The sequence below is a fragment of the Dipodomys ordii genome, unplaced genomic scaffold (assembly GCF_000151885.1).
Source record: "Dipodomys ordii isolate 6190 unplaced genomic scaffold, Dord_2.0 Scaffold26, whole genome shotgun sequence".
NCBI lineage: Eukaryota > Metazoa > Chordata > Mammalia > Rodentia > Heteromyidae > Dipodomys > Dipodomys ordii.
Window position 1 is genome coordinate 7,600,188 of NW_012267242.1, and position 14,523 is coordinate 7,614,710.

General features: G+C 40.1%; 1 protein-coding gene across 1 annotated transcript in view; it reads right to left on the minus strand.

Moving 5' to 3' along the window:
* Positions 1 to 8,637: 8,637 nt before the first annotated feature.
* Eprs (glutamyl-prolyl-tRNA synthetase) overlaps positions 8,638 to 14,523 on the minus strand; it is a 72,221-nt gene continuing 66,335 nt past the window's right edge. Inside the window, exons 28-30 of the mRNA XM_013014986.1 lie at positions 12,435 to 12,513; positions 9,081 to 9,145; positions 8,638 to 8,982 (exon numbers count right to left, since the gene is read on the minus strand). Coding sequence (XP_012870440.1) covers positions 8,832 to 8,982; positions 9,081 to 9,145; positions 12,435 to 12,513 — 295 coding nt within the window. The 3' untranslated portion in view covers positions 8,638 to 8,831. The remainder of the gene's footprint in view (positions 8,983 to 9,080; positions 9,146 to 12,434; positions 12,514 to 14,523) is intronic.

Consider the following 14,523-nt stretch of genomic DNA (forward strand, 5'->3'; position numbering starts at 1 on the left):
ATAAGCAAAAAGAAAAAAGCTGGAAGTGGCGCTGTGGCTCAAGTGGTAGAGCGCTAGCCTTGAGCTGAAGAGCTGAGGGACAGTGCCCAGGCCCAGAGTCCAGGCCCACGACCCCCCCCCCAAAAAAAAAGAAAGAAAAAGAAAAAAAAATTCAAGGACACTAAAAGCTGCCAAAATAACAATGTAACATAGAATACCAATATTAAAGCACTGGCTATAAACTACACTTAGTTATTACAGAAGAATACAATGTAATAACATATACTCTACAGGAAGAGACATACTCTGAAATTAAACCAGCAGAAGCCCATGTGGTCAGGGTGAAATTCTTTCCTTAAGCCTTTTAACTGTTACCTCAGCATGGACATAAACACTAGAAAGCGGTTTCCCAAAGGAAGAGTGAATTAAGAGCTGTGTGATAATAATTCAGCTTATGAAAAAGAACTATGAATGTATACAAGTTCTAACTGTGTCAAAGTCAGAACTCTAACCTAAATGGCTTTGTTAAATGCAGACAGAGATCATCTATCAAGAATAAAGTTAGGAGCTGGAAATGTGGCTTAGTGGTAGAGTGCTTGCCTAGCATGAATGAAGCCCTGGGTTTGATTCCTCAGTACCACATAAACAGAAAAGGCCAGAAGTGTGCTGTGGATCAGGTGGTAGTGCTAGCCTTGAGCAAAAGAAGCTCAGGGACAGTGCTCAGGCCCTGAGCTCAAGCCCCAGGACTGGCAAAAGAAAGAAAGAAAGAAAGAGAGAAAGAGAAAGAAGGAAACAAACAAACAAACAAACAAAGAAACGAAGGAAGAAATCTTGTGGCACAACTAAAGATATGTAAGCCCAGTAATATTGACAATCTGAAATAATATCCCAGGCTTACCTTTATGCCTAATAATTATATAGTTGAATTCTATATACATGCCATATTGAACACATGAATTTTATCATCTGAAACCCCAAGTGGTAGTTTTCACTTGGTGACTGATGTAATCATGATATTGCATTAATATTGTTTTTTTTACAAATTAGGATTTTTTTTTTTGTCGATCGTGGGCTTGAACTCTAGGCCTGGGCGCTGTCCCTCAGCTCTTCAGCTCAAGGCGAGCACTCTACAGCTTGAGCCACAGCGCCACTTCCCAAAATAGGATGTTTTCATTTTTTTTTTTTTGTCAGTTGTGGGGCTTGAACTCTGACCATGATGACTGAAGAATGCAAACAGAAAATAAAAGGATCAATACTAAATAAGGAAAAACTTGACATATATTTTTGATTTTTTTGCAGCATATATACATATACATAATTTTATATATAATTATATATACAAGCTTATATATAATTATATATATAATTTTAAGTCACTTTACGGCAATAAAGTGAAAAAACATGATTCCATCTCATAAAGAAGCTACTTTTTAGATTTACTGTTTTCTTCCAAGATTTAATTCAATCTGGCAACAGATGACCCAGTAACTTTGGTATCCACTCTTAAGTCCTTTTTGAGGATTCACAGGTACATTGTTTTCCTTTTACTCGCAGAGAATATATGCCTACAATAAATAAGTGCAAATATTCCTGGTCAGAAACCACAATCTTCTTTTAGTGTCGTCCCTCTCCCCGGTTTACATAACATTCATTAACTTCTGTTAACAGTGTCTCTAAGAGTTTATCACTGAATTAGATATGCAGCCCCACGTTTTTTAGAACTTTAAAATTCAAACACAGCCATGTCACATCAAAGGAGACTGTTTATGACACCACATGCATTTTCTTTCCAATTGTTCCCCATACACCTCTGGTCAGTGCATTTGATTCCTTCCTACTGATCTGAACATACTGTTTCATTCTTTGAGAGGAAAAAGTAAAGAGCACCTTCCACCCATGCAAATGGCCTGAAAAGCCAGACTGAAAGTCAGTCTTCTAAGAAAGACCTATTGTAAAATCCCAAGGACAAGAGGCCCACCCAGTGAGTAAGGCCTCTCCAGATAGGAGCCCCAGAGGCCCCTGAACACAACACCTGCCAGAACACTCTATAACTTTGCCACCACCATCTGAAGAGCTTTACCTGTTTTGGTGTCGCCCTGAGACCTGGGCGCTGTGCTGTAGCAGCAGTCCAAGAAGATGACATAGTTAAGAACATTGAAGAACAGCCCAACGACTCCAGCACCAAGTACCAGCAGGGGCTTCTCTGTCTTCTGGGGATTGATATACCGCTTGATGGCTTCAACCAGGATGCTGAACATGAGTGCCACAGCAAAAACACTGTTGCCAAACGCTCCCACCACATCTGCCCGAAGAAAACCGAATGTGCTCTTCCTGTGATGTTTTATTCTGCTAGCCCTGACACCGAAAAGTCCTATGATCATGGACAAAAGGTGAGAAAGGACGGCAAATGCATCGGACGCCAAAGAGAGGGAGTTGCCTATGTGAGAGATCACTAACTCCATCACAAAAAGGAGGGTGCTGACCACACACATGGCGATCAAACGGAAGCTCCTTCCCGAGTAGCGCCCCATAGCAGCTGAGTGTTCTGGAAGTCTCTCCTCTGTTTCTCAGGAAGGCTGAGCTCTTCGGAGAGCAGCCACAGATTTACTGATAACAGCGCCTGGCTAATTCACCCCTTCAGCTTTTTAGTGTTTCTCATATTTGGAAATCATCTTTTATAGGCTGCTATAAAGCCATAAAATAGTTTAAAGGGCAATTAAGCAAGAGATGTCACGTGAGCAAAGGTTTGTAGAAATGGAAGACACTGGCTTCCGGATATGGACTTGAGACATTTGTTTGGTTGTATGTCTTTGTTTTCTTACAGAGCTAAATATCTTTCCATTGTGTAGCTCATGGATACCTATGGACTTTCCAGGTTCTCCTGCTCCATGCATGAAACAGTAGCGGTAATGAAATAAGTCATTTGATATCAACAATCATGTCTTGACGATCTGATGTGTAAGTAGCTTTGAATGCCATCTACTGTGTGAAACCAGGAATATTCTAGGGCCACTGACCTGGAAATCAAAGCTACAGTAAGTGAAAGCCAATGTTAAAGCTACAGTGTCTACAACTTTGCCCACTGACCAGGAATAAACTACTACCCTCCTTCCAGTCTTCATAAATAAGACAAGAAAAACATTCTTCTCATTGAGGCATGGAGATGCATTTTTAATACGGAGGAGCTTAAGACAATCCCTCATAGCTTCAGGATAAAAGACAAACTATGATGCAAGGAAATTTCATTCTTAAAAATCCTTTAAGAATCCTAAGATCTGCCAGGTGCTGGTGGATTAAGCCTGTAATTCTAGCTAGTAAGGAGGCTGAGAGCTGAGGATCACAGTTCAAAGCCAATCGGGGCGGGAAAGGTAGTGAGACTTTCACTTCAACTACCTACCTAAAAATTGGAAGTGGAACTGTGGCTCAAAGGGGGAGAGCCCTAGCTTTAAGCAAAAAAAGTTCAAGGACAGGGCCCAGGCCCTGAGTTCAAGCCCCACAATTGGGGGAAAAAAATCCTAAGACCTGTTAGACCCTTACAGCTCTTTGAGGTTTACCAATGTGGAAAATAATAGTGGCCTGTACTGTTTTGAACAGCCTCACTACTACTACTTTAAAAGAAATACAAGCTGTCTCATGCCTGTATCCCACTCAGGAGACCGTGATTGGGAGCATTATGGTTTGAGACCTGTGCAATGGAAAAGCTGGGCCCAGTGAGGTAATCTGCTACCCCAGCTATACCGGTAGCATGCATAAGAAGTTGTGGTCCAGAATTGGTAGGGAAAAAATGGAGACTTTGATTCAAAAATAACTAGAGCAAAAGCCTGTGGGTGTGGCTCAAGCAATAGAACACCTACTTAGCAAACAGAAGGCCCAGAGTTCAAACCCTAGTAATGCAAAAAACTAAACTAGTAATAAGAATAGTCTGATGTGATAGTGACTTTTAAGTGTTCCCTTGGTTTCAAAAGGAAATTCTGGGGGTTTGAGAATGTTTCAGGATGAGATTAATATTTGAAGCCATAGACAGTAGAGCAGACTGCCTCCTAATGTGGGTGAGTCTAGTCTATGTTGTTGAAGGCCTAAATAGAGCAAAAAAAAGCCTGGAACTCCTGCCTGACCCTATCAGCCATGACTTCAGGGCAGTGTGAAGTAGGTACAAAAGAATGGAGAGTAAAAAGATTGATAGGCCAGGTGCAAGTGGTTCACACCTGTAATCCTAGCTACTCAGGTGGCTGAGATCTGAGGATCGCAGTTCAAAGCCAGCCAGGCAGAAAAGTCTGTGGGACTTTTATCTCCAATTAACCACCAGAAAACTGTGGCTCAAGTAGTAGAGGCTTGCCTTGAGCTGAAGTGCTCAAGGAGAGCACCCAGGCCAAGTTTAAGCCCCACACCACCACCACCAACAACAAAATTAAAGATGGCAAGTATAGGCCTTTCAATGACTTACTCTACATAGAAAAGGATATAGAGTTAAGGAAAGGCTGTTTTAAGGTTAGAAAATAATAGCAGTGTATTTGCAAGCTGATGGAGAGATCCAAAGAAAGAAAATATGACACATACAGGAGAGACCCGATAAAAGACATAGGGCAGAAAGTGCACCCTTGCAAAGGTGAGAGAGCTGTGTCTCAGTGTGTAGGAGGAGGGGTGAGCCTTGGCTCTGAGATCACAGCCCTCTGAGCTAATCATAATCCTAGCCCCATCATCAAGCTTCTACATTCTCCAAGCGCTTCAAGAGTTACTTCTCAGGTCGGGCACCAGTGGCTCATGCCTATTATCCTAGCTACTCAGGAGGCTGAGATTGTAGTTCAAAGCTAGCCTGGGCAGGTAAGTCTGTGAGACTATCTCCAATTAACCACCAGAAAACTGGAAGTGGTAGTGTGGCTCGAGTGGTTGAGCATTCACCCGGAGCTGAAGAGCTCAGGGACAGTGCCCAGACCAAGTTCAAGCCCCACGACTGACGCCGCCCCCCACCAAAAAAAAGTTATTTCTCTCAAAACTTGGTTTCTGGGCTGGGAAGGTGGCTCAGTGGTAGAGCGCTTGCCTTGCATGCATGAGGCCCTGGGTTCGATTCCTCAGCACCACGTAAGCAAAAAGAAAAAAAGCCAGAAGTGGTGCTGTGGCTCAAGTGTTAGAGTGCTAGCCTTGAGCTGAATTGCTGAGGGACAACGCCCAGGCCCAGAGTTCAGGCCCCACAACTGGACCACACCCCCCCAAAAAAAACAAACAAACTTAGTTTTTGGTGACATATTTTGCATGTATTCCAAAATATTCCCATTATGTGACTTAACATACTTTCTATCATTGCAGTACCATTGATGTTCCAAACTTACTAAAACTTTCCAAAACGTTGGAGACATTGATTTGACGTTGCCTCAGCTGACTCACAAGAAAAATGCATTTATGCTTATTATTTTAGGCCTACTCGTGTGGCAGAACAAGGTTAAGCTCAAGCATAGAAAGTGGCTGTCTGCTACGACAGAGATGATCTCATGATGTGTTAGTGGGGTCACTCAGCTCAATGCACAAACTGCCTGATTCTGCATCTTAAATACAACTAATATCAGAAAACAGAACTGAGAAAATGAAGTTACTTTTAGTTTTACTTACTGCTATATCTATCTTCTGGCCCTGGGCAAAGTAGGCAATTTGCTAAATAAATGACTGACATCTTCTAATTGTAGTAAAAGTGACAAGCTAAGAGCCAAAACAGTCCGACAATAACAAGGTCCTGTCTTCTTAAGAAGTTTTGTTGTTTTTGTTCATTTATTTTGCTGGTCCTGGGGTTGAACTCTGGTTGGGCACTGTCCCTGAGACTCTTTGTGCTTAAGGATAGAACTCCTGCGTAGCTAAGATTATGGGTGTGAGCCACCAGCATCTGGCTTTAGAAAGCACTTTTTTGATATCTTACCTAAATCTAAATTTCAGGAAAAAAAAAACCCTTAATCATTTCTCTGAACAGTGAATTCCTTTTGGACAGCATATTTAAGGCTCTTCTGATTAGTTCAGCACAAAACAAGTGGTAATTAGTCTATGAATGACTTCACCTTTCCTTTATGGACTAGCTTTTAAAAAAAAAAAAAAAAAGGGAAGAAAACAGCCAGATGGGCTGGGAAGGTGGCTCAGTGGTAGAACGCATGCCTTGCAGGCAAGAGGCCCTGGGTTCGATTCCTCAGCACCACATAAGCAGCAACAGAAGAAAAAAGCCAGAAGTGGCGCTGTGGCTCAAGAATGCTAGCCTTGAGTTGAAAAGCTGAGGGATGGCGCCCAGGCCCAGAGTTCAGGCCCCATGACAGGCCCCCCCCCCCAAAAAAAAAGAGAACAGCCAGATGCTGGTGGCTCATACCTGTTTCCTAGCTACTCAGGAGGTTGATATGATCACAGTTAAAGCCAGCCCAGGCAGGAAAGTACATGAGACTCATTTCTAATTAACCACCAGAAAACGGGAAGTGGCACTGTGGATCAAGTTGTAGAGCACTAGGCTTGAGCATAAAAGCTCAGGGATAGCACCCAGGCCCTGAGTTTAAGTCCCACGACTGACAAAAACAAAAACAACACTTCAGGCCTGTGGCAGTGGCTCATGGGGGTAATCCTAGCTGTTCGGAAAACTGAGATCTAAGGATCACTGTTTGAAGCCAGCCTATGCAGGAAAGTCACTTTCAATTAGCCACTAGAAGTAGAATTTTGGTTCAAGTGGTAGAGCACTAGACTTTGGCAAAAATTCAGAGATGGTGCTCAGGTCCTGAGTTCAAGCCCCAGAACCAGCACAAAATACAAAATCAAAGAGCCTCAACAATTTAGCTTCTAATTGTTTCCTGAATACTAACAAATCTGTTAGAGGATAAGTGACTACTTTAAAGCTATTAGGAGTAACTTCCAGCTGATCCTATGTCATAGCAATAGCTGTCACTATGTGTTAGTTGTTCTACCTTACTCTATGAGGTAGAGGAACTCTCTAATAGGTATCAGACTTCTTTCCTATTTAAGAAATAAGCAGTTTACATTGCTTCTAACCATGGAAAAGTAATGAAGAATTGCCATCCATCATGAAACTGATTCAGAGTTCAAAGATGTGGCTAAAATATTTCACTTGCTCTCATATAGTTATGACATTATTCCTAAAGCATACTGTAGTTAGTATGCTTTCAAGTAACAATTTCCTATCAATGTAAGAACAGTTCCTGTTTCTTACACATAGCCAGGTACTTGACTGCCTTTGAATCTTACTTCCTTTGCCTGACACATTTTTCTTCCTCCATTTACACTAAAATTCTATTCATCTTTCAAAACTGCTTAGAATGTAGGCCCTTTTGGAGCACTTTCTCTTTACTGGTGTATTGATCACTGTCAATTTGGAAAATCCTACTGGAACAGAGTGCTGAAGGAAGACATTACAAAGGATACTAGAAATTAAATGTAAAAAGTATTCCGGGAAAAGAGACATAGATGGGAAACAGCAAGAGGCCCTACCTGGTTGGGGTGCAAAGACAGGAAGAGTCTGCTGAAGTAGGCAAATGATGGCCAGCCACAAAAGGATTTCAAGGTGTAAACCAAAAAAAAGACAAACACAAAAGCACCCATGGAAATGTAGAGACTGGCTTCGAGATTAACAGATTAATCTATGGAAGGGAAGGTATAAACACATTCAACCTAACAGCTATTTATTTTGCTGGCTAAAAACTATGGATGTCAGAGTTAGAGCAGCTGCCTAGTACTCCGGTTTCCTGTTTGAGTTTACAGGGTCAGAGCTGTTCTTCCAGGCAGCAAAGACTGGGATAGTGAGTGAAATGAGATTTTTGGAGGCATGCTAACCTGAAAATGTTGATGGAACATAGAGAATTTAGTGTAACTAAAACAGGTCTAGAGCTCAGACCTGGAGATACAAATGTGAAGAGCTGTTTGCCTATTAATGCTGTTTGAAACTGAGATTAGATGAGGTTGATGAGACAGTATGAGAAGAAGGCCAAGTATGGACATTTAATATATGAATATATTAGCAGCAAACCAAGGAAGAAAAGCTGGTGAATCATAACTACGAAAAAGTCAGAAGGTAAAGGGGCAAATCATAGAAATAAGCATAATAAAAAGAGTGTCATATGCAGTCATGATTTAGCAAGCCAAGAATAATTGAACATTCACTCTGACCTAGGGTATCACCACTGATTTTGGTGAGGGCAAAAGAAGGGTAAGGAAAGACGGAAAGAAAGAAGTAGGAGAAGGGCTGATTGACTACTCCTTCATAAACTAAACCTTGACTTCTAGAGATCCAATGGTAACTAAAGGGAGAGAAGCTCAAGGAAAAGCTTATTATTTTTTATTATTATTTGTGGTGATTTTAGGCTCAGTACTAGGAACCACAGGACGACAGGTAGGTAGACCATAACTAATTTTCAGTGACCCATCTCTTGATAGAAATTTGTACATGTGGGCTGGGAAGGTGGCTCAGTGGTAGAGCGCTTGCCTTGCATGCCTGAGGCCCTGGGTTTGATTCCTCAGCACCACATAAGCAAAAAAAAAAAAAAGCTGGAAGTGGCGCTGTGGCTCAAGTGGTAGAGCGCTAGCCCAGAGTTCAGGCCCCACGACCGGACCCCCACCCCCCCCCAAAAAAGAAAGAAATTTGTGCATGTAATTTAGGTATTTCAGAGAGAAAAGAATACATGAAGTACTATTAGTTCATGATATTTATTACTGGAGTTGTTTACAGAAAAATCTTTTCATTGTTAATTTATTCATAAGAATAGTTGTTCATCCATGTGACCTCCTTTTATTTTAAAAAATCAAAAAAGTGTATGAGAAGATTATTAGTATCAACTTTTTAAAAAGTCAGGAGGACTAGCGAGTGACGTTTGTTTTATCTTTCAGTAACTCCGACCAAACAAAGTGTAGAATTTGGCAGGGTTCTTGCCACAGACACATTTGGCTCCAGGCTGCAGCTCCCGGAGTGGCTTGAAAGGGATACAAAGGCTTTTAGCTCCCATGGATGGAGCACCAGGTTCAAGATCCTGATCCCTGGAAATAAGCAAATAAGAATTCCACTTATCCATACTGGATAACGCATTCTCTCACAAATACAAGACTTCACAAGCATGTTAGTTAATGATGTTTACCTGGCAGTGGTCTTTTTGATCCAGTCTTCACAGTCAATTTCCCCACAGAATGGAATCTGAGCAATCTAATAAGAAAAGGAGAAGTGTTCAGTATTTCTAACCCGTTCTATCTATAGAAGGATTTGAGTTATGGGGCTCCCAGTCTCTTTCCAGCCATAGTACTTAGAAACTTGCTCAGAATTTTCTTGCTCTACCATCAAAAATCCAAACTCAGAATAAGACACACTGAAGGAATCTCTGCAGTACAGTAACATGTCCTAATAACCCGGCTACAACATAGTTCACTCAGCAGAACCTTATCAGATATGTACTAATGCCTGTTTTACATACCTGATGGCTACAGGGAGTATGAACAGGAGACACTTCATAGCGGTTTTTAAAGTGATGATTGCAATAGCAACAATCAGGAAGACCTGACGTTTCTGATATGTTACGGCTAAGTGAATAATTTGCACTCTGTAACTTGGGTGCCAGCAACTTAGGAGGATGAGATCTGGGGATCATGGTTCAAAGACAGCCTGGGAAGGCAAGTCTGTAAGATTCTTAGATCCACTAAACTACCACAAAAAAAAAAAAAAAGAGTTCAAGCCCCAGGACTGAACCAACACCAGAAAATAAATTAAAATTAAAAAATAAATAAAAATAAAAAAAGTTGAATAATGGACACTTAGGCCTTTGTCTTAATTTTGAAACTTTACATTTGTTTAAAAATCTAGATTTTTTTTCTCAATACAATGTAAAGTTTTGACTAGACCAGAATTAAGATTTCTCCCAGTTCTTTCATAGTATGTCCACCACAAAATGAGATCTATGTGCAATAATAATTAGCCCAAATCCTGGAGATTAATGTTGATGATGAGAAGAACATCATTAACACATCAGAAATTAACAAGCAGCTGATGGTAATCTACAGCTCTATGAAAGGGAGATACAAGAGCTATTAGAAGTAATATTCGGGCTGGGAATGTGGCTTAGTGGTAAGAGTGCTTGCCTAGGCATGCATGAAGCTCTGGGCTGGATTCCTCAGTACCACATAAACGGAAAAAGCTGTAAGTGGCTCTGTGGCTCAAGTGCTTGTGCTAATCTTAAGCAAAAGAAGCTCAGGGACCATGCCCAGGCCTGGCAATAAATAAATAAATAAATAAATAAATTTGGTAACTAACAATTTTCTTTTTCCTTAAAAAAATACCAAAGTGGTCTGTATCTTCAAAACAAAATAAAAAAAATGTAAAATAGTCATAGCATATAAACAAATTCAACAGAAGTTTTATTTGAATTCCTAAGTAATAATTTTATAAAAACTATGATTTAATTCTTTCTAGTTTCAAAGTAATGTTTAGAGGATAAGACTTGAAAATTCTGGCTTTTGGGGCTTGACCTTCATTAATATGAAAGAGACAATATATGTTTTTAGTTATTCAGCTGTGAAAAGTTTTTCAACTTAATTTAATGATTTTTGTATTTCTTCTTCTTCTTTGGTTGTAGGGTTTGAACTCAGGGCCTAGGCACTGTCCCTGAGCCTCTTTGTGCTCAAGGCTAGGTTCTTCCATTTGAGCCAAAGCACCACTTCCAGTTTTTGAGTGGTTAATTGGAGATAAGAAATGCCTAAGCTAGCTTCCAACTGTGATCCTCCGATCTCAGCCTCCTGAAAAGCTAGATTACAGGCATGAGCCACTGGCATCCAATTATTTATTCTTAGAAATACATTTTTGTAGTATGGAATGTTGTAAACCCTTAGAAGTAGTAGCACATGCCTATAATCATGGTGGTGGAAACAGAAGGATGCAGAGGTCAAGGCCAGTCTCAACAAAGTTAGCAAGACTCCAAGTCAAAAAACAAGAAGTAGAAACAAAAGAGCATGGGTATAGCACATGTAGTTCTCAGTCCCTACCAGAAAAAAAGTTTTTAGGAAAAAAAAGTAAATGATAAGAAACAGCAATATTCAAAAATCATGAGCTCAACAAAATTAACTACTATTAATATATAAGAATAAACCACATACAGATAAGCATTGTTTTTCATTGGCTTAAGTTCCATCCTTTGGAAAAATTACCAAAATAAAATCCTATAAATCAAATGTCTTTGTTTTTATCTATAACAACAGACAAGAGTAGAAAGAAAATAAAAATTTCAACATATAATAATAGAAGTTAAAATTTGTGCAGTAATTTATTAATAACAGGATAAAAGATTTGACTCCCATTAATACCTTTTGAGATTCATTTCTTTGAAATCAATGGATTAACCGAGTTACCCTATTGATTTATTAACTCTTATGCGATTTCTCTAATAGACTATGTTGTAAATTGACCACCATATTTCTATAGTAAAAGAAAATTTTATATAAAAATTTATGAGGCAAAAGGAAAATATTATAAATAAATTGTAAAAAAAGGACAAAGGCAATAAAACAATAATAAAAGGCTAAACCCAGAGGAATTATGAATCTGAAGGGCATTTTGAGATGATCTATATTGTACTTTTTTACAGTTTAGTAAACTGAGAAATCACACAGATTAATATTACCAGCTTGTACAATGAGACATACTAGCATTCATAATCAGAGTGTTGTTTATATTCTCAACATTAAAAAAATACAGAGAAAAGTACATTAAACTGAACAGGAGTGGGGGAGGAAGTAGAATCTAACTTCTAGCACCAGGTTCAACACTATGTAGCTTGGGCTAATTCATTTAGACTCTGGCCCATGATGATTTTCTCATTTGTAACCTGGAGACATGGGATTGGTTGCATACTCAAACATGTAAGGTAGAATTCTAAAGTCCATAAGTGATTCACTCCAATAATAAATAACTTTGCACATCAGTTACAAAATTATATTTACAACTAGGATAGTTACATATACATAATACACAAAACCAATGAAATCTCAGCCAAAAACTACCTAAGTTGAAAAAATCTTTACGGAGCCCAAAGTAGCCACTCATTTAAAAAGGAAGGCTTAAACCTGAGCAGCATTTTCTTCCATGTTATTCAGAAAGAGCAATCAACTAAGAGCCAAGTACATATAATGTATAGTCAGGGAATTGAGAGAAACTGACTTTTAACCTTGTGTTTTATTTCTGAAAATAGAATATTGTTTACTGTAGGAATAGATACCAAAATGAAATGATCACACAATGAAGTTAGGGTCCATAACAAACAAATGTCTTTTTAGGCAAAATTACCAAGCATGAGTTTACAAGTGTTAGCCAAAAAGTGACAGAACTTTGGGAAACAAACAGAATATAACATATAATGCTAAATAATTACAATCTCTTCTGTGACTGTTAAAAACAAAATAATACAAAACAAACAAACAAACAAAAAACCCAGTTTGTAGAAATCTCTTACCTTTCCAGAATCCAGTATCTTCTGAAAATCTTCTAATGTATTAGCTACAACCATATGAGTCTTAAGATCTTCAGAAGCCCTACCAAAAGTATTAGAAAATATGTTTTACAAATTAGTTTTATAAAAACACATAAGCAACAATTAGGAAAAAAAAAAACCACAAAAACTCAAAGTTGGAAGAACTCAATTTGAAAGTTAACTTCCTTTACTAGGAGTGACCTTCAAGGAGATCAGCACTTTATCACAGTGCTACATGAACATGAAGGTGTGGGAAATTTGCCAAGTACACAGTAGGCAACCATTGCTTTTGTTATTGCTATTGAGACACAACTGAGTAACATTATTATTTTTTTTGTCGGTGGTGGGGCTTGAACTCTCGGCCTGGGCACGATCCCTCAGCTCTTCAGCTCAAGGTGAGCAGTCTGTACCACTTGAACCACAGTGCCACTTGCGGTTTTCTGAGTGGTTTATTGGAGATAAGAGTCTCACGGCCTTTCCTGGCCTTTCCTTCCCGGGCTGGCTTTCAACCATGATCCATAGATCTCAGCCTCCTGAGTAGTTAGGATTACAGGCGTGAGCCACTGACACTCGCACTTGAACTAAGTAACATTCTATTCCTTGCTATCCCACTTCCTACCTGTGGTAGTATGTTACTTTTTCTTTTTTTGGTAGGTCGTAGGGTTTGAACTCTGGGCCTGGCAACTGTCCCTCTGCTCTTCAGCTCAGGCGAGCGCTCTACCACTTGAACCACAGCACCACTTCCGGTTTTCTAGTGGCTTACTGGAGGTAAGAGTCTCAAAGCTGGCTTTGAACCGTGATCCTCAGATCTCAGCCTCCTGAGTAGCTAGGATTACAGGTGTGAGCTACCAGAGCCCAGCAGTCTGTTACTTTTGAAAAGTTTTCTTTCTACAGAACTGGAAAAGTAGTAAATACTGTAAAATAAAATCTAGTAAGTACTATTTATGACTGTCGTGATAAGCAAACACAAGGGCGTTAAGATATTTTGAAAAAGAAAAGCACATGAATATATATTAGTTGGGATATTTCCTTTTTTCTTTTTGTGCTGGCACTGGGACCTGAACTCAGGGCCTACATGCTGTCCCTTAGCTATTTTGCTCAAGGGTGGAGCTCTATCACTTGAGCCACAGGAACACTTTAAGTCCTTTTGGTAGTTAATTGGAAATAAAGAATCTTAAGGTTTTTCTGTCAGGCTCGCTTTGAACCAAGATCCTGAAATCTCAGCCTCCTGAGTCAATAGAAGCCACTGGTGCCCGACTCAAGACATTTCACATACCATGTAAGAATACCATGTAAGAATACCTCCCATAAGAATCCCAGGTTTTACACATGCCACAAATAAATATTCTCTTCCACATCAAAGCCACTTATTTAGTCACTCATGAGTGGTGATCAAGAAAAAAGAACATTATTGACCACAAGAACTCTATACCACTAGCTGTCTTCCAAGTATGCTGCTGCTTTTTCCCCTCCTTGTTACTATAGTGAGATGAGCCTGTGCAGTGAGAAAAGTCATATGCACTCCCTAGGCTGAAGCTTGAAGGCAGTATGCATGGCTCCTGAACATTCCCCCTGCCCAACCAACATTGTCTAGACATGACTGTCATCTAGTTTTGACCATGTAAAAGACCAGAGGCCAGGCTCTAGGAGATAGCAAATCCAATGAAATAAAAGGAATTAAGGTTTCTGAATAACCAGGGGGAGGAGAACCATCCTGACCTGCAACACTGACTTCACACCGTTAAGACTACAAAAGTGGGATTGCCAGGAACAGAGAAACCTACCAGCCGGGATTCTCCACGAGGATCCCACCCCTACCCCTCACTCTCCACCGGAGCGGAGAGGCTCCATCCCGCCCGGCACCAGCAGCGCGACAAAGGGACCTGTCGGCAGACCAGACCACCCACCCGATCGCAACGACCCAGCGGGGGCCGCCCAACCCAGCCCGCAACCACCCCAACTGAACTCGGATTGCAACAACAACTGACGACCTACACCACACAGAAACAACCAGCTCCAGGAATCAGCAACCAAGCAAAGACAGACACACCAAAACAAAATTGAAGAGCAG